At 40.9% G+C, this 24,985-nt stretch overlaps 1 protein-coding gene across 1 annotated transcript in view; it reads left to right on the forward strand.

The window, feature by feature from the left end:
- The window catches only part of FRAS1 (Fraser extracellular matrix complex subunit 1), a 457,569-nt gene that overhangs the window by 182,609 nt on the left and 249,975 nt on the right, over window positions 1-24,985 (forward strand). Inside the window, exons 5-7 of the mRNA XM_075861759.1 lie at window positions 15,325-15,490; window positions 19,948-20,084; window positions 22,401-22,484. Coding sequence (XP_075717874.1) covers window positions 15,325-15,490; window positions 19,948-20,084; window positions 22,401-22,484 — 387 coding nt within the window. The remainder of the gene's footprint in view (window positions 1-15,324; window positions 15,491-19,947; window positions 20,085-22,400; window positions 22,485-24,985) is intronic.

Below are 24,985 nucleotides of genomic sequence, written 5' to 3' on the forward strand. Positions count from 1 at the left end.
TAATATGTTGGCGCTATATAAATAAAGATTATTATTATTATTATTATTATTAAGTGTGGAGAATTCTAAGGCTGGATTCACACAAGCATGTTCGGTCCGTAAATGACGGAACATATTTCTGCCGCAAGTCCCGGACCGAACACACTGCAGGGAGCCGGGCTCCTAGCATCATAGTTATGTACGACGCTAGGAGTCCCTGCCTCGCTGCAGGACAACTGTCCCGTACTGTAATCATGTTTTCAATACGGGACAGTAGTTCCACGGAGAGGCTGGGACTCCTAGCATCGTACAGAACTATGATGCTAGGAGCCCGGCTCCCTGCAGTGTGTTCGGTCCGGGACTTGCGGCCGAAATATGTTCCGTCATTTACGGACCGAACATGCTTGTGTGAATCCAGCCTAAGGCTTTGTCACTCTGACATGGTTCCGTTTTTAATGTGCATCTGTCTTCATTTTAGAAAGAACATTTAAATAAGGCCTTATTCACACGAACGGACCTATGTTAGTCAATGGGGCCGTTCAGACAGTCCGTGATTTTCACGCAGCGTGTCCGCTGCGTAAAACTCACGAGATGTCCTATACTTGGGTTTTTCGCGCATCACGCACCCATTGAAGTCAATGGATGCGTGAAAATCACGCGCAGCACACGGAAGCACTTCCGTGTGTCGCGCGTGATTCGCGCAACAGTAGATCAAGAAATGAAGGGAAAAATAAAACCACTTCATACATTTCTTTTTCTAAACATCAAAACTGCGTGTCATAAGGATGGCATATGAGCGAAAATCACGCAGCCACGCACCAAACACTTATGACACACGGAACTGCAACACGCAAAAAACGCGGCTTTTTTTGCGCGCCAAAGAGCATTAGTTTGTAATAATCAAAAGACATCCTGCAAAATGCGGGCTAGTCCTAGCATGCTTAAGTCCTTATACATACAATAGCATTTGGGATTCATATCACAATGATCCAGAATACGCCATGCATACTACCATATAAAAAAAAAGGCAAGTGAAAAGTCAAGTGTGAACTTGGCTTTACAATCACTGAAGCATGCAAGCATTACAAGCTGCTGAGCTATATCTATATCAAATATTCTTTATTAGTATGACCTGTGTATTATATAAAAGACAATTTGTAGTTTGTGCTTTCAATTTGTTACACGCTGTTTTTCTGTTTAGATTCATGTTATCTTTTGAAAAGCTGTTGGCAATTTGTTATTTGCTCAGGATGAATTATTGTGAGATGCATGAGTCGGTTATAATAGCAGGAGTTGTGAATACTACATAATAGCCTCAGGCAGGTGAAGAACACAGACTGGATGAGACAGTGCGGATTGCTAGCAGTGGAAACATTAGAGAAGTCGCACTTCCTCACCCAGGCTTCTGGAATGGTCATGGTCACTGGACTTTACTGATATATTAGATAACAGGGCAATTTATAGGCTTCTCTTCAGTACATGATACTTGTGAAGTACTTGACCGAGGTAGCAAATGATCTATAATACAGAACACACATTTGTATCATTCTTGCGTTGCTACCAACTATTTCTATTATGTATATTAAGAATGGTTTATTAGAAAAAGTTGGTTAAAGAGGCTCTGTCACCAGATTATAAGTGTCCTATCTCCTACATAATCTGATCGGCGCTGTAATGTAGATAACAGTGGTTTTTATTTTGAAAAACTATAATTTTTGAGCAAGTTATGAGCAATTTTAGATTTATGCTAATTAGTTCTTAAAGACCAACTGGGCGTTTTTTAACTTTACCAAGTGGGCGTTGTAAAGAGAAGTGTATGACACTGACCAATCAGCATTATACACTTCTCTTCATTCCAGCCCAGCTTGTTTCACTGCACAGCGTGATCTCGCGAGATCACGCTGTGATGGGACTTCCTCCCACAGGTCCTTCACCGAAGCGATGGAAGAGTCAACAGACATCGCCTCCAGCCGTGCGAGGACGTTGATCCGAATCTGCAGCGGCTGGAGGCGATGTCTGTTAAGTCTTCCATGGCTCCGATGAAGAACCTGTGGGAGGAAGTCCCGTCACAGCGTGATCTCGCGAGAACACGCTGTGCAGTGAAACAAGGTGGGCTGTAATGAGGAGTCATACACTTCTCTTTACAACGCCCACTTGGTAAAAAGTTAAAAAACGCCCAGTTGGTCATTAAGAACTAATTAGCATAAATCTAAAATTGTTCATAACTTGCTCAAAAATGATCGTTTTTCAAAATAAAAACCACTGTTATCTACATTACAGTGTCTATCCGATTAGGTAGGAGGTAGGGCACTTATAATCTGGTGACTAGTCTTCAAGACATAAAAGCTAATTTGAATATAAAGATACATTTAAAAAGGTTGATCAAGTTTAGACACTCAGTACTAACAGAGATAAAACGTGTTCTAATATATATATTAGGGCCATTTACTAATTCTCAGAGTTTAAACCCAGTTTCATGTATTTTAGTTATTAGCTCTTCTCATTGAGCTACTGGTGATGCTGGACAGCTCCACTGCTGAATCGCTTATCTAGGTTCTCTAACGCCTCATGCACACAACCGTGCGCTGGCCGAGTCCCGTCAGTGATTTGAGGAAAGACAGAACATGTCCTATCTTTCCTCAGATCGGAGACTCAGATAATTTTTCACTGACCCGATTCACCTGCTAAAGTGAATGGGTCTGTGAAGACTATCGGGTGCCGTCAAAAACGGCCCGAGTGGCACAACGGTCGTGTGCATGAGGCGTTAAAGTTTGCTATTTGAGATTCCTTGCCTTGGTTACCTGATTAGTTTCACCCTTTTGGCTTCCTATATTAGGCCCCCTGCACATGTCTGTGCTTGTAATCACGGTCCGCAGCATGTGAATTTATTTAGCTTTTTTGTTTGCGAATTGTATCTGACTAGTTTTAAAAAAACAAAACAAAACAGAAAACCGCAAAATCTGCAGCATAAAACCGCACCAATTTCCGCATCAACATGTAAAAACCGCACCTAAAAACACATTAAAAAAACCGCACTATTAGGTGCGGATTTTACCAGGGGAATTACCTGCGGTTTTGATACGGATTTTCTGCACCAAAGTCCGCAACATGAGCATGCATCCTGAGGCCTCGTTCACACGGCCATGCCTGTAATCACAGCCTGCGATTGGGAGCATGGCCGGACGCCCACTATTCGCAGGCAGCATTTTCATGCCGCGCTCGCATACAAAGTATGGGAGCACGGCCCGTAAAAAACTAAAAGTAGGACATGTTCCATAATTCCCGGAACGGTTCTATGGCACGGACAACCTTCCGTAGCGATACGGAAAGGTGTTCATGGCCAATAGAACCGAGCGGGTCCGTAATTGCAGACCGTATTGCGGACCGCAACTAAAGAGTTTTTTTACGGTCGTGTGCATGGGGCCTTAGAGAAGATGTTTTGACATAATCACAATAGCACCCTATAGAATAAAGGTTTTCTAATTTCACCATTCGTATTATCTGAAAGAAACACTCAAGGATTTGAATAACCTCATAAAACAAGAAACAATGAAAATATTTTCCTTTCTTTCTTCAGCTTGTTCTAACAAGAGTTAATGCAACATGTCAGAAAGTGCTGTAAAATAGTTCAAAGTGATCTGTATAGTAAATACAAATATAAGTGACTTGTTTAATGACCTGTATCTCTTATTTAATGTACTGTGAGTCACGGAATCTTTCTTCTTTCTAAAATCTTTCATGACATTGCCGAATAGTAGGGAGGGCACACAGCCTTTTATTCTTCCATTAATTTGAATTGTGACATATACTACAACATGTGTTAGGGAAATGTATGCCTGGACAAAACATCCCCGGCCATAACAGCCGATTGAATGGCTGTTTGTAGAGAAGAGATTGTTTTGATGTGACAACCCATTTTATGCAATAGAAATGTTCTATATTTTTTGGAACATGCTAAAAGTTGTAATAGTGTAACATGCTACCATCTCGAGATATCCAAGAATGATATGTTGATATTATCTCTCTATTATTATATTATTTATATTATTAAAAGACATTAAAGGAAAACGTAAATGAGTTCTACAAGAGAGAGAGCTATGTAATTTAAGGATGAATCTAGTGTGTGGAGATGTTTATATAGACATTAAACAACCCCACTAGAGATTAAGCCCCATCATTTCTTTTTGGAGTCCAAATTTTAGCACTGTAAGGGTATGTTCACATGCACTGTTTTCAGACGTAATTCGGGCGTTTTACGCCTCGAATTACACCTGAAAAAACTTCTCCATTACGCCTACAAACATCTTCCCATTGATTTCAATGGGTTTTACGATGTTCTGTTCCCACGAGGTGTAATTTTACGCGTTGCTGTCAAAATACAGCGCGTAAAATGACGCCTGCGTCAAAGAAGTGCATGTCACTTCTTGGGCCGTTTTTGGAGCCGTTTTTCATTGACTCCATTAAAAAACAGCTCCAATAACGTCCGTAAAATACGCCGCAAAAAACGCGAGTTGTTAAAAAACGTCTGAAAATCAGGAGCTGTTTTCAGGCGAAAACAGCTCCGTAATTTCAGACATATTTTAAGTGTGTGAAAAAAACGACGTGTAAATGCATAAAAAACTAGCGTTTTTGCAAAGCGTTTTTTAAAGTACAAGCCTTTTTGCTACCTTTTTTTTATGCCTTTTTTTACGAGTTTTCGGCTCGTTTTTTGGGCGCGTAATTAGGACTCCTATTGACTATGGGAATTAGGCGCGTTTTCGGCACGTTTTACACGCCAAGAATTGACATGACGCTTCTTTTTTTACATGACGCATTTTTAAACACGCAAGCGTAAAAAAACGCGTTGTATGCTCTACAATGCGTTTTCCTATGTCAATGGGAAGCTTAAACCCTTAATGACCAGCCTACCGTATTTTTCGGACCATAAGACGCACCCAGGTTTTAGACAACAGAAAATAGAATAAATTATTGTTTAACAAATACTTTTTTTCCCTGTTTCACCACAGAGCCAAAACTTTTTTTTATATTTTTTTCATCGATTGAGTGGTGTGAGGGCTTATTTTTTGACGAGCTGTAAGTTTTATTGGCACCATTTTTTGGTACATAGGATTTTTTTGATCACTTTTTTTTATTTAATTTAATTTTGAAGTGCTAAGGTGACCAAAAAACTATTTTGATGTTTTAAATTTTTAAACTCACCATGCGAGTTAAATAATAGTATATTGTAATAGATCGGACTTTTACGGACGCAGCGATACCAAATTATTTTATTTTTTTACAATGTGGTGGGGGAAAAATGGGAAAAGGTGTTTTGTTTTTTTTTTACATTTTTTAAAATATTACTTTTTTTACACTCCTGAAAATGTATCTAACATTTGTTTTTGTTTTTTTACACATTTTATTAGTTCCCCTAGGGGACTTGAACCAGCGGCCACTTGGTTACATGTGGAGTTACTGAAACAACGTAACTCGTTGAGCTAGACTGTTTCCGTAGCTCCCACGGTAGTGAATGGCAGTTACGGAAGCAGGGTAGCATGCGAGCTACGTTGTTTCCGTAACTACTGTCCAGTTCTATGGGAGTTAGGGAAACCGTGTAGCTCCGCGAGTTACCCTGTTTCAGTAACTCCTCATGTAACCAAGTGGCCGGGAGAGCACAGCAAGCTAGAATGGGGTTTAGGGGGCCCCGTTCTAGAGATAGGTGCGGGTCCCAGAGGTGGGACCTGCATCTATCTGACATTTATGACATATCCTGTGGATATGACATAAATGTAAAGGATTTGCCAGACACAGGTCGACGCCTGTGGGCAATCAGTCTGCACCTGCTCCTATGTCTGTGAGACTGACTCCATCTTCCACCACTCAGGATGGCAGGCTTAGGAGTGGGAGAGCCTATCACAGCCTGGCCAGACGGAGCTAGTTCCCGCCCACGGTCTATTTATACCTGCCTTTCCTGTTCCTCCTTTGCCTGTGATTCTTCTATGCTTGTTTCCTGGCTTGCTGCTGCTGCTTGTACTACTGATCCTCTGCTTGTTATTGACCTTGGCTTTCTGACCACTCTCCTGCTCAGCGTTTTGTACCTCGCTCACTCCTGGTTTGACTCGGCTCTTTCACCACTCTTGTTGCTCACGGTGTCTTCGTGGGCAGCTGCCCCGTTTCCCTAGCTTTTGTGTACCCCTGTCTGTTTTGTCTGTCTTGCACTTACTAAGCGTATGGGACCGTCTCCCAGTTGTACCCCGTCGCTTAGGACGGGTCGTTGCAAGTAGGCAGGGACTGAGTGGCGGGTAGATTAGGGCTCTCACCTGTCTGTCTCCCTACCTTGTCATTACAATAAATGTCTTTAATAGAAAAAAACCCTATAAACGCTGCGGTCCCTATTGACCGCGGCATTTAACTAGTTAAAGGGGTTTGCCATAAAACACATGTATCCCCTATCCACAGGATAGGGGCTACATATAAGATCGCTGGGGGTCCTACGGCTGGGACCCCCAGAGGTAAGGAAAACAGGGGACCGAAAGTCACTTAGAGCGCTACATGAGAAGCCTGGACTTCCGGGTTCTGTGTCCGGCTTATCTGTTCCGCAGCTCCATAGAGATCAATGGAGAGCTGCTCGCGCATGCGCAGAAGAATCCCATTGATCTCTATGAAGCTGCCGGACACAGAACGCGGAAGTCAAACCTTCTCATGCAGCGCTCTTGGTAACTTTCGGTCCCCATTCTCCTTATCGATCACACATGTATCCCCTATCCTGTGGATAGGGGATACATGTGTTTTATGGCACAACCCCAATTAAACTGCCAGGAACAGCGAAACTGCTGTTCCTCGCCGTTAGAGGAGCATGTCAGAAGCTGACACCTGCAGTCTATGGAGTGGGCTCAGCGCGTGAGCCTGCTCCATACATCCTCCCCCCGCTCCATGATGTGGTCGGGAAGGGGTTAAGTAATGAGGCGGTCATGAGGCCCGGTGATGCTGGGTCCCTTGACTGCGGGCTATAAGACGCAGGGACTTTTTAGCAAGATTTATTCTTGCTAAAAAGTGCGTCTTATAGTGCGAAAAATACGGTATTTTAAACCTTAATGACCAAGCTATTTTTTTACATTTTTCCATCGTCTCATTCCATGAGCTATAACTTTTTTAGTTTTGCGTCGACATAGCTGTGTAAGGTCTTGTTTTTTGCGGGACAAGTTGTATTTTTTAATAGCACCATTTTGGGTTACATATCATTTATTGATTAAGTTTTGTTAACTTTTTTTTGGGGGGGGGATAGAAAAAAACCCTGAAATCTTGCCACTCTTTTTTTGCGTCCTAAATCTACGCCGTTTACCGTGTGGTATAAATAACACAATAACTTTATTCAGCAGGTTGTTACGATTGCAACGATACCAAATTTATATAGATTTTGTATGTTTTACTACTTTTACACAGTAAAAACACTTTTTTTTTTCAAAATTATTTGTTTTTCTGTCTCCATATTTGAAGAGCCATAACTTTTTTATTTTTCCGCCGATGCAGTTGTATGAGGGCCATTAGTGGCCGCCGTGAAAGGGCGTATTGGCGATCACTAATGGGTTAAAGCAGGCATTTTTTAACGCTTTTTTTGGCACATAAAATGCGGCAAAAAACATGTCAAATATACGGCGTGTGAATAAGCCCTTAATATTAATGGCTATGAAGTGTCTGGAAGACTATAGAAGCATCCTTGTTTATCTGACACGCACAGACTGGATCATTACAGGTTAGGGTTATTATTTCCACATGACCTACCTTCTGATGAACATTTTGCCCCAGAAGCTGTGAGGCTGGGAACCTAGCACGGCACTGTTGAGGTTGCCACGCGGGTCATGCAGACAACCCTAATCACTGCTGTGAATGGCATCCTCATGCTGTTAAGGTCTCTATGCTGCAGTTCAGAAAGACGTAGCACAAGAGCCATTAATCCTACTGTCAGGGAAAGTGTATCCAATTTAATGAAAGGGTAAAGTGACAGAAAATGTAACCTTCTCTCTCGTGATAGAAGCATAACACACAAATTGTGCTGGAAACGAAAGGCCGCTGTTAATGACCACAGAGCACTAGGCTTCTGATTGGCTTTTTAACACTTTGCTTGCATGGAGATTTGTTTTATCAGGTGAGTGATGCAACGGTCAGGTAACTCCACATATTACAATTTTACCATATCAATGGGCAGACATTTTTTTTTCTCCATTAAATGAAACAAAATAATTATTCACATGTGGTACAAAGAAACCACTGTCTCCTCAAAAAGCAGGTCAATATTCTGCTTCTCATATCAGTCCTAGACCTCTGATCTCATGGAACTCCCCTATAAATAAACACTATATGGCCAAAAGTCTGTGGACACCTGAGCATCACACCTATTGAGCTTGTTGGACATCCTATTCCAAAACCATGGTCATTAATATGGAATTGTTCCCACTTATGCATTTATAACAGCCTCCAATCTTCTTGGAAAGCTTTTCACAAGATTTTGATGTGTGTCTGTGGGAAATTCAGCCCATTCTGCGAAAAGAGCGTTTGTGAGGTCAGACACTGATGTTGGACTAGAAGGTTTTGCTTACAATTGACTTTCCAATTCAATTCATCCCAAAGGTGTTCGATTATGTTGAGGTCAGAGCTCTATTCATTAACAATTCCATTAACTGAAAATAACGGGTGTAATGGAAGTGGTCTATGGCTGTTTGTTACTGGCCACAACAGTTAGCTAATTTCTGGAGAAAAGACAATAAGCTCTTTGAAGTGGCCAGGAATTTTTATTGCATGTTGTTTGGGGCAATGTATTATGAATAGGAGAACCAAAGCTGGGAGTTATTAGTAGGAAAGACAGTGTGTCACTTACATAGTTAGTACGGCTGAAAAAAGACACATGTCCATCAAGTTCAACCAAGGGACGGGAAAGGAAAAGTAAAAATTTCTACACATAGGAGCTAATACTTTTTTGTTCTAGGAAATTATCTAAGCCTTTTTTAAAGCCATCTACTGTCCCTGCTGTGACCAGTTCCAGCGGTAGACTATTCCATAGATTCACCGTTCTCACAGTAAAGAAGGCTTGTTGCCTCTGCAGGTTGAACCTTTCTTTTTCCAGACGGAGGGAGCGCCCCCTTGTTTTTTTAGGGGGTTTTACATGGAACAGGATTTCACCATATTTTTTGTATGTGCCATTAATATATTTATATAAATTAATCATGTCCCCCCTTAGTTGTCTTTTTTCAAGGCTAAATAGGTTTAATTCTTTTCATCTTTCCTCATAACGTAGATTCTCCATGCCCCTTATTAGCTTTGTTGCTCTTCTTGCTATTTTTTCCAACTCCAGGGCATCCTTTCTATGAACTGAAGCCCAGAACTGAACTGCATATTCTAGATGAGGCCTCACTAATGCTTTGTAAAGTGGTAATATTACATCCCTGTCCCGCGAGTCCATGCCTCTTTTAATACACAACAATATCTTGCTGGCCTTTGAAGCAGCTGACTGACATTACATGTTGTTATTTAGTTTATGATTTACAAGTACACCCATATACTTCTCAACAACTGAATCCCCCAGTGTAGCTCCCTCTAGGACATATAATGCATGCAGGTTGTTGGTACCCAGATGCATAACTTTACATTTATCTACATTAAACTTCATCTGCCAAGTGGATGCCCAAACACTTAGTTTGTTTAAATCTGCTTGCAATTCATGAACATCTTCCATAAACTGAACTATATTACATAGCTTGTTGTCATCTGCAAAAATAGAAATAGTGCTAATAATCCCATTCTCTATATCATTAATAAATAAGTTGAATAATAGTCGTCCCAGCACTGAACCCTGGGGTACACCACTTATTACCGGGGACCATTCAGAGTAGGAATCATTGACCACAACTCTCTGGATACGGTCCTTGAGCCAATTCTCAATCCAATTACAAACTATACTATCTAAAACTATAGTCCTTAATTTACCCATTAGACGTCTATGAGGGACAGTGTCAAATGCCTTTGCAAAGTCCAAAAACACTATATCCACAGCGGCCCCTCTGTCTAGGCTTCTGCTCACCTCTTCATAAAAACAAATCGGGTTAGTTTGACAACTTCTGTCCTTAGTAAAACCGTGCTGTCTGTCACTTATAATACTATTTTTTGTCACATAATCCTGTATATAGTCCCTCAATAGCCCCTCAAACATTTTCCCGACGATGGATGTTAAGCTTACTGGTCTATAATTACCCGGGGAAGACCTAGAGCCCTTTTTGAAAATAGACACCACATTTGCCCTGCGCCAGTCCCTTGGCACTATACCAGTCACTAGATCTCTGAATATTATGAAAAGGGGGACAGAAATAACTGAACTAAGCTCTTTAAGAACTCTAGGGTGTAACCCATCTGGTCCCGGGGCCTTTTGCACATTTATTTTATTTAATTTAGCTTGGACCATATCTGTATTCATCCAATTCAGTATATCAACTGATATATTAACAGCACTGGCACCGGCTATATCAGGCGCTCTTTCTTCTGTTGTATATACAGAGCTCAAGAACTCATTTAGTAACTCTCCTCCTCTTGATCCCCTGTGACCAACTCTCCATTACCACTATCTAGGGGTCCTACGTATTCAGACCTTGGCTTTTTTGCATTTATATACTTGAAGAATTTTTTGGGATTTGTTTTACTATCCTTGGCCATCTGCCTTTCATTTTGTAATTTTGCAAATTGTATTAAATTTTTACAGATTTTATTACGCTCTTTATAATTTAAAAAGGTTACAGATGTACCCTCAGATTTTCTATTTTTTAAATGCCCTTTTTTTGTCATGTATTGCCCTTTTTACAGAAGGTGTAAGCCATGTGGGGTTTAATTTTAGTCGTATGTACTTGTTACCTATAGGAATAAATTTTGCACTATAATTACCCAAAGTAGATTTGAAATTCTCCCATTTATACCATTACTTGACATTAGTTCTTCCCAGTCTATATCCTGAATTGCAGCCCTAATCCTGGGGAAATTGCCCTTCTTAAAATTAAGTGTTTTTGCCCTCCCAGCCTGTGTTTGTTTTTTACAGTATAGGTAAAATGTAACTATATTGTGATCACTGTTAACGAGGTTTTCACGAACATTGACATTCCCAACAAGCTCTGCATTATTAGAAATGACCAGTTCCAACAGAGCTTCACCTCTAATTGGGTCTTCCACAAACTGGCCCATACAATTTTCCTGCAACAGGTTGAGGAAATGTCTCCCCTTTGCAGTTGAAGCCGAACCATGACACCAATTAATATCCCGGTAATTAAAATCTCCCATTATTACTACACCAAAAGTAATTTTTTTCAGTGTTTACCTCCCTTTCTAGTTCCACCCACAAGGTTTCAACCTCCTCACAATCTTCACCCACTATTGTCTCTTTCACACTCTCCTTCATATCACTTCTCACATAGACATACACCACCGCCTTTTTGTCCTGTCTTTACGAAAAAGTGTAAAACCCTGTAGATTTACAGCCCAGTCATGTGAAGAGTCTAGACATGTTTCAGCAACACCAACTATATCTATATTTTCTTCCAGTATCAAGGCCTCCAGCTCCCCCATTTTGCTTGCTAGACTTCTGGCATTTGTGAACATACACTTTAACTTGCATTTCAGTTTTTCACTTTTATTATCAGAAATGTGATTATTTGACATTATTTGGGCATTTTTATTTTCACTGCCATTTTGTAACAAAAGGATCTCCTTATCCAATTGTCTAGTCCTCTCCCCACAGTCTGTTTCTCCCCCCACCAATATAGTCTGACCCCTCTCTAACCTGACTACCCCTTTATTTTCTACATTGACCTCCCTCCTAAGCCCTAGTTTAAATACTCCGCCACCCCAGCTAGAATTTTCTCCCCAGCACAGCGAACCTCCTTCCATTTAGGTGTAAATCATCTGCAGAATACAGTTTGTACCCCAATGAAAAGTCAGCCCAGTGCTCTAGGAACCCAAAGCCTTCTCCTCTACACCAATATTTAAGCCATGCATTTAACTCCCTGAGCTCCCGCTGTCTTTCCTGTGATGCGCATGGCACAGGCAGTATTCCTGAGAATACAACCTTGGAGGTCCTTCCCTTCAGCTTGTAGCCTAGTTCTTTAAAATTATTCTTAAGGCTCCTCCACCTACCATTTATTCTGTCGTTGGTACCTACATGGACCACAACAGCTGGATCATCACCAGCCCCTCCCAGCAATTTGCCCACCCCTTCCACCACATGCCGAACCCTGGCACCAGGGAGACCGCAAGCCATTCGGTTGAGGCGGTCTAGGCGACAAATTATTCTATCCGTCGTCCTGATTATAGTATCCCCTAAAACTATCAATTGTCTTGCCTTACCTGCATTACCATCCCGCCGACTACTAGCTGGGCTGTTCTCCCGGCTGTTAGGGAGATCAGTATCCACTAGGGCTGCCATTTCTGAGACAGACACCCTCGCATCATCACCCAACTTGGCAATTTTTTTTGGAATATCAGAAACAGGACTGGCCTCCCTTTTCTTGGACCCCTTTCTACTGCCCCTAACTACATTAACTCAGCTACTTGCCTGTTCCTGCTGACCCATGTCTTCACCCTCCAATTCTACCCCACTAACTGCATGTTCCGTCAGCAGCATGCTCCGCTCAAGATTGTCTATCTTCCTCCGTGTTGCATTCTGCTCCTTCAGATGTCTAATGCGAGCTTCCAGGTGACCAACATGCTCACATCTGCCACAGAGGTATTCACCCTGGAACTCAGGCTTCAGTCGTGCAAACATATGGCAAACTGTGCACTCAAGAATACCTCCAATATTGCTATCCATTATCCCAGTTACAAAAAAAACAGTGAACCGTTGTTAAAATTAAAAAAAAGAGGACTACTTACAGGGGCTTTAGCTCCTCTTTTTAACTCCGATTTTGTAACTCCATTTGATGTACAAACCACTTGTTTAGCAAGCCCACCCGAGCAGGACTTCTGACATCTTAGGCCTGGTTCTTGCAGCTTCAAATTATGTGCAAATGGACAGCTGCTTATCCAAACTCAGGAGCCATATTGAGGTGAATTGGGGCATTGTTATTCCCTCTTATCACCCCACTGCCACTGTCCAGTCATAAAAACGCATTTGGCTAATGAACTGCTGTGGGGCTTTGGAAACCTGAACCATAGACTGAAGGTATAACAATATGATGTAGACAATGAAAATTGCTTCACATGGTTGGGAGACGGATCTATCTGACTGTGTATCCATTGATTTCCGTACCCTCAAGGAAGCAGAAACCTCTAGAGATTGTAAGTGTTGGAGCTATCTGTTTTTTCCCCCCTTTATTCTGTAACTGTTTTGTTTGTGATCCTATTTTGTCTTTTTTTTTGTAAGCACTGCACCTTTTATATTAAAGCTCTTAAACTTAATAATCCTTGTATGCTCTAAAGAATCCATAGCCTTTCAAAGTGTAAAAACCTTTCATTGCTGAAGAGCAGTGTTTGTGTCTGTTGGGATATTTATCTACCCAGAACTTAGTAGGTGGTGGTAGCGAGTTGTGTATCTGGGGTTTATGGATTGTTTTGGGGTGTGACTTAGGCTTGTACTGAACTGCGACTTCAGGCGTAACACGCGTCACGTGGCCAAAGATCACTTTGTCTCCCCACCTGCATCACAGGTAATGAAAGTAAATGTAAATGTAGCTGCGTTGCGACCCGCAAGTTTCCGCGACTGCGATATAACAGTCAAAAGAAATCCGAACTTTGCTGGATTTTTTGCGACTGTCGTGTCCCGGTCAATGGTTGCCGTGTAGCCCTAGACGTAGGCTCATTTTGCTGCCTGAGTCAAAGGTGAGTGCAAGATTGAGTGAGAGGAAATAGATTTCCCCCTTAGTCGCACCCACGTCAGGTGCTGGCAAGGTGTGTATATGACAATTGGCCTGGACCAAACACTGAAAAATAGCCCAAGACCATTATCTCTCCACCAAATTTTACAGTAGGCATTATGCATGTTAGGTAGCGCTCTCCTTGCATCAGCGAAACCCAGATTCGTCCATCAGACTGCCAGATAGTGAAACGTAATTCATCACTCCAAAGGACATGTTTCTACTGCTCCAGATTCCAGTGGACTTTACTTCCTTCCAGCATATGCTTGGCATTGCACATGGTGATCTTAGGCTTTTGTGCAGATGCTCAACCATGGACACCCATTTCATGAATAGATTCTGCAATAGATTTTTTTAGCTGATGCCACTTCCAGACGCAGTTTAAAAATCTATAGAGTGATTGTACAGACAATAAGATATTTTACGCGCCACGAGCTTCAGCACTCACCTGCCCTGCTTTGTTTACTTGCGTGGTCTAATGCTTTATGGCTAAGCTGTTGTTCCTTAGACGCTTCTACTTCACAATAATAGCACAGTTGACTGGGGCAAATCTAGCAGATCAGAGATGTCGAAAACTGACTTTTGGCACAGACTTTTGGAATTCTATGACAGTGGCATGTTTAAAGTCACTGAGCTCTTCAGTATGATCCATACTACTACCGGTGTTTTCATGCCTGTGGGCTTGATTTTATGTATCTGTTTGCAATGAAACTGAAACACCCGAACTCAATTATTAGGAGGGGTGTCCACGTACTTTTGTCCATATAGTGTATTTGTGCACACATTATGACAACATCGCTCCAATTTACGCTTGAGTGATTGTTTGTTGAGCCGCTATGTTAGTGCACAAAATTTATTCCAGCAGCAACATGTCTGGCTCTTACAGAGAAGTTTTTTATCAGAGTGTACATCGAAACCTCAGGCAACACTTCTTCTACAATGCCTTCATTAGCTTACTGAAGGAAAGGTTTATGGAAGACGTGCACCCTCCTATGCGTATGTACAAGTGTGTACTTTGGTCAATAACTATGTAGAACTTCCTGCTCACCGAGGCGCAATGCCTCCATAGGGTCTAAAATATGTATGTGTTCTTAAATAGTTTTCCTGCATGGAAAACAAATGCAACAGCTCATGGGCTGAACTGGTGTCAGGGCTAGATAAATCCCCCAAAAAACAGGTAGCGAATTTGTTTACTTCGGCTATATTATAACCTGAGCATTTGTATAAATATCTACTAAACCACTCATTTGGGAACCTAAACGTTTTTTTTGCTGGGCTGTGTGCATCTTTCTTAACTGTTTTTTGCCACGGACTGAATGGCTCTTTTTTGTTCTTAAAAAAATATACTATTAGTACATGATGGATATAATGATGATGCTATCATAATAAAACAAGTAGACAATAATTCAAAGAAGTATGGATTATGAGGATTGTGTGGTAATCTACAAAGTAATAAATAAAACGTCTTATTTTCTTATTACAGCATGGTACACAATGGGCTTCATCAAAATGCATTCTCTGCACGTGTATGTATGGCAAGGTAGCGTGTGCCCCAAAGCCCTGTCCTAGGACAAGCTGCGGAGCTGGACAAATAGAGACTGTAGCTCCGAGTCCTGGACAATGCTGCCCAACATGTGTGGGAACAGGAGGTGGGTGTAATGTGTTTTGTTATTTATATATTTACTAAGGTTTATCATGATCTAAAGACTGAGTAGTCAGATATTGTTTCCCTCACTTCATAATGTCTAATACTCTTGTCTGCTGCTTCATTGCATAACAATCTAGTTTCACAAAGTGTTGCTGTATGCTAAATCCTACACGCTACAGTGCAAGTCATGTCATCTGGTAATAAAAGCAACTTGTTAAGGCTTCGTTCACATTCCGTCTGAGCTTTCCGCCGGGATGGGACCCTGACTGACACAAACGGAAAGAAACCAAAGGTTTCCGTTTCCATCACCATTGATTTCAATGGTGACGGATCAGGTGCCAATGGTTTCCGTTTGTCTCCGTTGTGCAAGGGTTCCATCGTTTTGATGGAATCAATAGCGTAGTCGACTACTCAATCCGTCAAAACGACGGAACCCTTGCACAACTGAGACAAACAGAAACCATTGGCACCGGATCCATCACCATTTAAATCAGTGGTGATGGAAACAGGAACCTTTGGTTTCCGTTTGTGTCAGTCAGGGTCCTGTTCCCGACGGAAAGCTCAGACAGAACAGCAGAACGGGACCCTGACGCAGATGTGAACGAAGCTTTACATAGTGATGCTGAATATGAGTGCATGCAACCGTTTGACATCAAGAAGAATTACTGGGCAAACTCCATATATACCGGTATGCTGTCTGTGAAAGCTTTATAAATGTGCACCAGTATTCCCCCGTTCCTATACTTTATTTTTTGAGTGAAGAGCAACCATGATTATAGAATCAACAATGAGAAGAAAATGTAAGCACACCCAATCTTTTTAGTACAATAGACGTAACAATTATAATAATTATGAGTATGCTTGTAATGATTGTCATTACTGCTAAGATCGCTAACAGTAATTGCTCTATCTATAACCAGCTTTACAATATCGTATTCAATAAGAGATGATGAACATTTCTTCTCTATATATCCTGAACTAAGTTAACTAATTTGCCATTTAAGAAAATAGTTGACAAATCAGTTTTTCACACATTCTATTAATACCCTTTTTAAATAATTTAAGTGTTGTTGTCCCCTGATTAGATACTCGGCTCAATGCTGAAGACTACCACCGTTTATGGTTTTTAGGCCCTGTACGGCCTGAATGAGTTGTTCGGACATTTTTTACTGATGGCCTATCATTTGGATAGGTCATCAATATAAGATCAGTGGGTGTCCGACTCCCGGCACCCCCATCGATCAGCTGACTGAAGGGGAGGCGGTGTTCGGCGCCACAACCTCTTCATTGTTTACCAGGCACAGCGCCGTACACATCAGTAGCGGCTGTGCTTAGGACTGCAGTCCCACCGATCTTATATTGATGACCTATCGTAAGGATAGGCCATCAATAAAAAATGTCCGGACAACCCCTTTGTCATACTATGACTGAACCCCTCTTTTAAGTTCAAATAGATTTATTTTAGTCCTCATGCGCACAGGAGAGCCGTGTGAAGGAGGTTTTATGGGGCACTCTGTTTGCTGCGTATAATGCTCCATACGGTGTTGTATTACAAAGTTATTTTTGGACGTTATACAGAGCCGTAATATGTTCATATGTATGAATGCCTATTCATGTACTCTGATAGTATTTACAGAAAATGTATCTCTAATTTATTAAGCAAGTAACAATTTAAGTCTATAAAGATATTTCTTTTCCATCTGGAAATTTTTGTCTTAATTGTTATCTGATGAAATGATTGGATTCTACTCATACACGTTAAAATGAAACATTTGGAAAGAACGATCGTGTATGGGCACTTTAATCTTTTAGAGGTAATGATATACTAGGTTGTCATTTAGTACATATGTATAAATAGTATTGTAGCTTTTATATTGATAAATTAATCTGCTTCTCTTGTCGTACATTGTAACAAGTAGAACCTATGGTACGAGCTTCTATGTCATTGTCGGATATTTACTTGCTCACCTAGGAGAGTAGAACTGCATAGTGTAAAAAGATAAAACGGAGTATTTGCAGAGCCTTGAAAGATGCAAAATCTTCCCAAGGGTAATTTTACATCATTTAAAATTCTGCTGACTCATTTTTGTTCCAGCTAAGTGTACCACATAGCTTAGATACTTAATCATAAACAAATGAGGTAATCCTATCATTCCTCTCAATAAAATCTGTAAACGACATGTTTATGAACATAAATTTCATCTTTTGGTAACCGGTCAGCTTTAACGGTGACTGTAGACTAGAGTTTGGCTACCCGTATTGAAATCTTTATGTATGGCTCACATCTCTATCTGTCCAGTGAATGCTAAGTAGCAAAGACTAATTGAAATGTTGTTTTTTTGTTCATTTATTCTCCCACCTCACTTATCTGGTCATGTCACCCTTTTACATTGACAGCACTGTCTAATTAGTGACACCGGGAAAAACGCAATTGTTCAAATGAGACCGTGAATCCAATTAAGTACACTTAGTGTGATGGCATTAACTGGCATTCGCGATCAACACGAAAGCGCAGTATTAAATGGATGTGGCTTAGCATGCATTATTTCTAGTGGTTCTAATGAAAGCTTCATTACAGTACCGTGTACCGGGGGTGTATTGTTTGAGTGGACGTTAAATTAGTCACAGATGGAAAATACGGCAAGAACCAGTCCCATTATGATGGGGTGGTTTACTTTATCAGTATAGCGCTAATCCACCTGCAAAAGTAGTCACTATAAAGACATAGACGGAGGTGTATCTGTAAAAACGACCTTATTAGACATATTTATCAAGGTGAAGACTGAAGTGTAAGGGTATGTTCACACGCTTACTAAAAAACATCTGAAAATACAGAGTTGTTTTCAAGGGAAAACAGCTCCTGATTTTCAGACGTTTTTTTAAGTCACTTGCGATTTTCGCTGCGTTTTTTTGGGTGTTTTTTTACGTCCCAAGAAGTGTCCTGCACTTCTTTTTCGCAGCCGTTTTTTTACGCGTAAAAAAACACAGCGAAAAACACTTCGTTGGAACAGACTGCCGTTTTCCCATTGAAATCAATGGGCAGATGTTTGGAGGCATACGGTTTCCGATTTTTCGGCCGTATTTCGGGCAATTACGGCCCCTGAAAAACTGCAGAAAATAGGCCGTGTGAACATACCCTAATTTTGATGTTTCGAAAGCATTTATGTAACTGAAGTATAAAACTCTAAAGAGAACAAATTGTGTTGACAAATAGCCGTTGGTGCACCTAGAATAAGAAAAGCTATGGCGTTTGTTATATGCAGCAAATGAGGGGGACACCATTCAGAAGCAGTTATTCAGTTAGTTAGTTTTCATTACATATAAAGGGGGGAATTTACTAACACTTTCATATAGAATACTACTGGATTGCACTACATTTATTAAAAGAAGCATACCTCTTAAGAGCGTAAATTTGTGGAGCCACGTGTAACCCCGGACCTCCCACTAAGCCCCACCCACAATTTTTTAAAGTGTCGAGAGTGGCATAGAATCGAAAAAAAAGTTGCACATTTTTGCGCAAAACAGGCGTGCACCAAAGTTTTGTCTTTTTTTTCCCCCCAGAATACTGTGGCAAATTGCATAATCTCCCCTGTAGTACCTATATATTCAGAATTGTTGTGTACAAATTGTAACCAATTACGTCTGTCCCACTTACCAGTAGGGCTCACAATTTTTTGGGGGAGTGTGGGAGGAAACGGTAGTAAGCGGCGGAAACCAACGCAATTATGAGAACATACAATATCCATACAGATGTTTCTTTTAGTAGGCCTTACTGGACCCCAATTCTGCAAGGCACAGTGCTACCAATCTACAGTACAGTACTCTCTGTATCCAATGCTATCCAACACAGAATAGTTCTCAATGGTTTTTAATGAAGTAGTATCTTTTTTTTACCACTCAAAGCTCAAATTTCATGTATTAAATTGTTGTTCTGCACTGTAATTTGTTGATATGGGAAAAAAAATATTTCTCTTAGACATTTTGGATAATTGAGGAACCTTGTGTAAATATAGATTGGTGGTTGTAGAGAATGAATCCGATTAAATAATGTCTAAACAAAGTGTTTATTATGTGATGTCAAATAAGACAAAGCATGTAAGTTACAATAGCATCATTGTGGTAGTGGAAAGGTTTTGTAGTTCTATATAGAATTCTTGACTGACATTGAATAATAAAGTCTAAACAGCTGGGTCTATAACCTGACAACTCGTGGTTTTATTTTTTCTTTGTTTCTTCTTTTGTACACAGCTAGAAGTGGGCAGAGATGTATTACACCTGTTTAGAGACCTATTGAAGAGACATTTTAAGGTGTACAATATTTTCACAGCGTGCGCTAGCCACGTAACCAGAACTGTGCTGTTTTATTTGCCTTTGTTTGTTCACGACACTGTGAAATTGAAGATTCGACTTGAGTCCATAAGAAGCTAGATGTACATATTATCTCTTTATGTTTTATAGAGTCCTGCTCACTTGATGGGGGCCTTATGCTGAAGGATGGAGAGGATTGGAAGCTAGGACATTGTTCGAAATGTATCTGCAAGAATGGGGTGACGCAATGCCTAACAGCAGATTGTCTTCCCATGCTATGTGACAAGGTAATAAGTCTGGTAACCGCTAGAAAGAGTGAAAGGAAAGCTCGCCTGATCTCACTGGCAGGTCAGAAGTTTATATCTGGTAACCGCTAGAGAGAGTGATAGGAAAGCTCGCGTGATCTCACTGGCAGCTCAGAAGTTTATATCTGGTAACCGCTAGAGAGAGTGATAGGAAAGCTCGCCTGATCTCACTGGCAGCTCAGATGTTTATATCTGGTAACCGCTAGAAAGAGTGATAGGAAAGCTCGCGTGATCACACTGGCAGCTCAGATGTTTATATCTGGTAACCGCTAGAGAGAGTGATAGGAAAGCTCGCGTGATCTCACTGGCAGCTCAGATGTTTATATCTGGTAACCGCTAGAGAGAGTGATAGGAAAGCTCGCCTGATGTCACTGGCAGCTCAGACGTTTATATCTGGTAACCGCTAGAAAGAGTGATAGGAAAGCTCGCCTGATCTCACTGGCAGCTGAGACGTTTATATCTGATAGCCGCTAGAAAGAGTGATAGAAAAGCTCGCCTGATCTCACTGGCAGCTCAGACGTTTATATCTGGTAACCGCTAGAAAGAGTGATAGAAAAGCTCGCCTGATCTCACTGGCAGCTGAGACGTTTATATCTGGTAAACGCTAGAAAGAGTGATAGGAAAGCTGGCCTGATCTCACTGGCAGCTCAGAAGTTTATATCTGGTAACCGCTAGAAAGAGTGATAGGAAAGCTCGCCTGATCTCACTGGCAGCTGAGACGTTTATATCTGATAGCCGCTAGAAAGAGTGATAGGAAAGCTCGCCTGATCTCACTGGCAGCTGAGACGTTTATATCTGGTAAACGCTAGAAAGAGTGATAGGAAAGCTCGCCTGATCTCACTGGCAGCTCAGACGTTTATATCTGGTAACCGCTAGAAAGAGTGATAGGAAAGCTCGCCTGATCTCACTGGCAGCTGAGACGTTTATATCTGATAGCCGCTAGAAAGAGTGATAGAAAAGCTCGCCTGATCTCACTGGCAGCTCAGACGTTTATATCTGGTAACCGCTAGAAAGAGTGATAGGAAAGCTCGCCTGATCTCACTGGCAGCTGAGACGTTTATATCTGATAGCCGCTAGAAAGAGTGATAGAAAAGCTCGCCTGATCTCACTGGCAGCTGAGACGTTTATATCTGGTAAACGCTAGAAAGAGTGATAGGAAAGCTCGCCTGATGTCACTGTCAGCTGAGACGTTTATATCTGATAGCCGCTAGAAAGAGTGATAGAAAAGCTCGCCTGATCTCACTGGCAGCTGAGACGTTTATATCTGGTAAACGCTAGAAAGAGTGATAGGAAAGCTCGCCTGATGTCACTGTCAGCTGAGACGTTTATATCTGATAGCCGCTAGAAAGAGTGATAGAAAAGCTCGCCTGATCTCACTGGCAGCTCAGACGTTTATATCTGGTAACCGCTAGAAAGAGTGATAGGAAAGCTGGCCTGATCTCACTGGCAGCTCAGAAGTTTATATCTGGTAACCGCTAGAAAGAGTGATAGGAAAGCTCGCCTGATCTCACTGGCAGCTCAGATGTTTATATTGTCAAACATTGACTATTTCATTTACTTTTCATGCCTAACACACATTCCCATCTTCACAATGATTATACCTTCCCAATGTCCCATTTTTATTTTTTTTACAGGATAGTCCTGTGAAACGGTCCTAAAAAGGGGATGGGTCTTATGCAAATATGTCTCCCAAAGTGGTCATTACTGGTTGATTTTGTTGGTGGATTGGGCGGGGCTTACTAATGTCCTACTAGTGCAGGTTCAAGTGTTGGGAGTATGCTTTAGGGTATAGCTACAAAGGGAGTCATGGTTACATAAAACAGCACGGCGCAGTGGTTTCTGTTTCATGCTTCAAGAAAGTGGAGAAAGCTTGACCACTTTATCCGGTTCTCCTCACTTTGTAGTGATTTGTCGTTCATTATTTTCAATAAATACCTAAGGTCCTACAGAACTGTGCTACACTCAACTATATTATGTTTCTGCAGCTGCATAATAATGTTGATGATGTATATTGAAAACTTCTGTAAATAATTGCATTACATATTCATATTCCTTATAAATGAATGTAGTTGGGTAGTTTGAGACCTGTCTGCTGTGAGGATCTATCTTCTGTACAGTGGATGACCAGAAGTGTTTGGAATTTGCTGTGCCTCACAACGTGTATAGTAAAGGAAATATGTCACTCCAGTCTTGTTCGTACAGGCCTGATAGTTAGTCGTTGATTGACCAAAGTGTTTTTGTCTGCGTTTCTTCCTTTTTGTAGTTGACAGGTAAATATACAACATCATTTATTTTTAGGAAGAAATGTTGGCTGTCGTTCCTGGAAAGTGTTGTCCTGAGTGTCTTCCAAAGTCATGTGCCGTATCTGGAAAAACATATGAGGTAAATATTTCATGAGGTAACTTTTCAGTTTATTATAGTAAAACTTCCTCCCTGACTGATATCTTTTTGAAATCTCTTCCAAACTAATTCCAAAGCAGAGATGACCTATTTGACAAAAAAGGAAAGTAACACGTTTTATGTCAAGTTTATTTTGGGGGTTTTGTGCTGGACATTCATGTATTTTTTAACATACTTTTTTATCTATACTTGATAATCCAGAATACATTTGCTGGAGTAAAGGAATTTTATTGTTTAACTAGCCGTTAACATTAGATCTACTGCCCGATGTACTACTGCAATTCGGCCTGATACCATCACAAACATCGTCAGATTCTTTTACCACTCAAGGAAAAACTGGTGTCAAACGTATCACGATTAAAACATATAATGAGCCGACAATCGTCTGAATTTACCATAAATGTATTTACCACCGATCACAAGAACGTGGGTGCTGCAGCTCCATTCAAAGTCTATGGGAATGATAGAAACAGCCGAGTATAGCGCTCAGCTGGTTCCGCCAGTCCTATAGACATTAACTGTAATGGCTCATGCTATACCGCCACTCCATTCAAGCTCTTCGTCACTACGGGGAGGGGAGCAGTAACGAGGAATTGGGGTTTTGTGACTCAGTTTTCGCAATCAGTGGGGGTCCCAGCGGTGGAGCCCCCAGCGATCAGAGAATTATCACATATCCTGTGAATAGGTGATAATTGTCGATTTTGGGAATACCCCTTTAAGCTGGCCATACACACAAGATATCTCCCAAAACCTTATTTCTATGGGGAGAGGGTAAACAGACACCTCTGGTTGTGTCTTTTCTATTTCTGGAACATCAACATCTGATGCTGGGGGACTGTCAGGATGCTGCATACACATTAGATTATCGGCCAATGTCCTCTAAATCAAATGTATATGGACAACTGTAGACCAAAGCGCCCATTACTCATAATACCTTATTTATCAATTTGATTTTAGTAAAATATATGGAATTATTGGTTATCTGTGACTTCACTGGTGACTTCTAATTTACTGCCTGACCTATTTGTGTACCCTACTATATATATGAATCAGATTTTGTTGTTAAGCTGACCTATCCTGAATTTTTATATATAAGCAGTAGGTACATTTTACACATGTTCAGTGCATGGATGCCAGTTAAAAGGTATACTGCATCCAAAAAGAAAGAGAAAACAAGAAAAAGTTAAAAAAAAAAAACATTTTGAAAAACTAAATGCTAACCAACTACTTATTACAAGAAACATTTCTATAAAACTTACAAGAAACATTTCTATTTCTATAAAACTTTTTAAGTCTTTGCTTCCCAAAAGACAACAAGAATGTTTCTCGCCCTGGATTGAAGTTTGGCAGCCACTGTGTTTGTGATTTATAGATCAATCAATTAAATGCATAAACTGGGACAAAGAAGTTCTATTCTGTCATCCTTAATTTATAAAAACAATGACTAGAAATATTGCTGTTTTGTGGTTAACCATGTGGGATAGCCCTTTGAAAAGCTGTGCTATCCCTGGCAAGCTGCAATTATAAAGATAGGAATTTGGTGGGGGTGTGTGGTATTCTTCGTGCCCTTACATCTTCAAAGCCTGAGTCTTATTTGCTGATAAAGGTCGTATTTCTTGCTGATTCCTCCCCATGGAAAATACTTAATATATTTGTGTTCTGCATTAATGACTCATATATACACTGTTCTGCTCAGCTTTTATAATGTTGCTTGGAACATTAAGACTAAGTAGGATTATATATTTTATTTTAGGGCAGTTTATTAATTGACCTAAATAAGTCATGATTTTGTCCTTTAGTTACAGGGACTGTATGCACAACCTAACCATTAAACAATGGTGTTACTGTATACTGATATGAAATATTGCCTGGGAAAGTTCTGTATACATGTTACATTTGTGTGATAATCTGAATCCTGCGATGCCCAGAGAAAGAGCCAACTGTAGAGCACAATTTCACTTATAGCATCCCCCATTTTTCCATGACTTTGGTTAGGGTCAAGGTGCTCAGCTGGCCCCAAGACTTAAGTGCCTCTACATAGTCCAAGGGTGATTCTCTAGTGGAGTAAGTACAGTTGCTTTGGGCAACAACAATTGTAAAGTCACTATAAACGTACCTAAAACAGTGTACGGAAGAGGGGAACCACGGCGTTGACAGGCAGATCAGAAGTAGTCAACAGAAATCAAACCGAGACGGAGAACTGGCACTGAGACCATTGCACTGCTTTTTCAAATATGATGCCTGCTTTTTGATTGGCCAGTCAGCCATGATCTTAGCGCATGCGCTGCCGGGCATTGATGTCGGTCTCGCTGTGAGACTTATTGTGGTGGCTGGCAGGGGAAGACTGCTGGAGCAGAATGAGGTGAAAACATATAACTATTTCAATACTGTAACATTAGCAGCTGTCTGTATGTAAAGAATGAGTAAATACATGTGCCCCATACATTTGCGCGCTTCTACAACAGTTTACATTGTAGCGACAG

This window comes from Rhinoderma darwinii, chromosome 1 (assembly GCF_050947455.1).
Source record: "Rhinoderma darwinii isolate aRhiDar2 chromosome 1, aRhiDar2.hap1, whole genome shotgun sequence".
Classification (NCBI taxonomy): domain Eukaryota; kingdom Metazoa; phylum Chordata; class Amphibia; order Anura; family Rhinodermatidae; genus Rhinoderma; species Rhinoderma darwinii.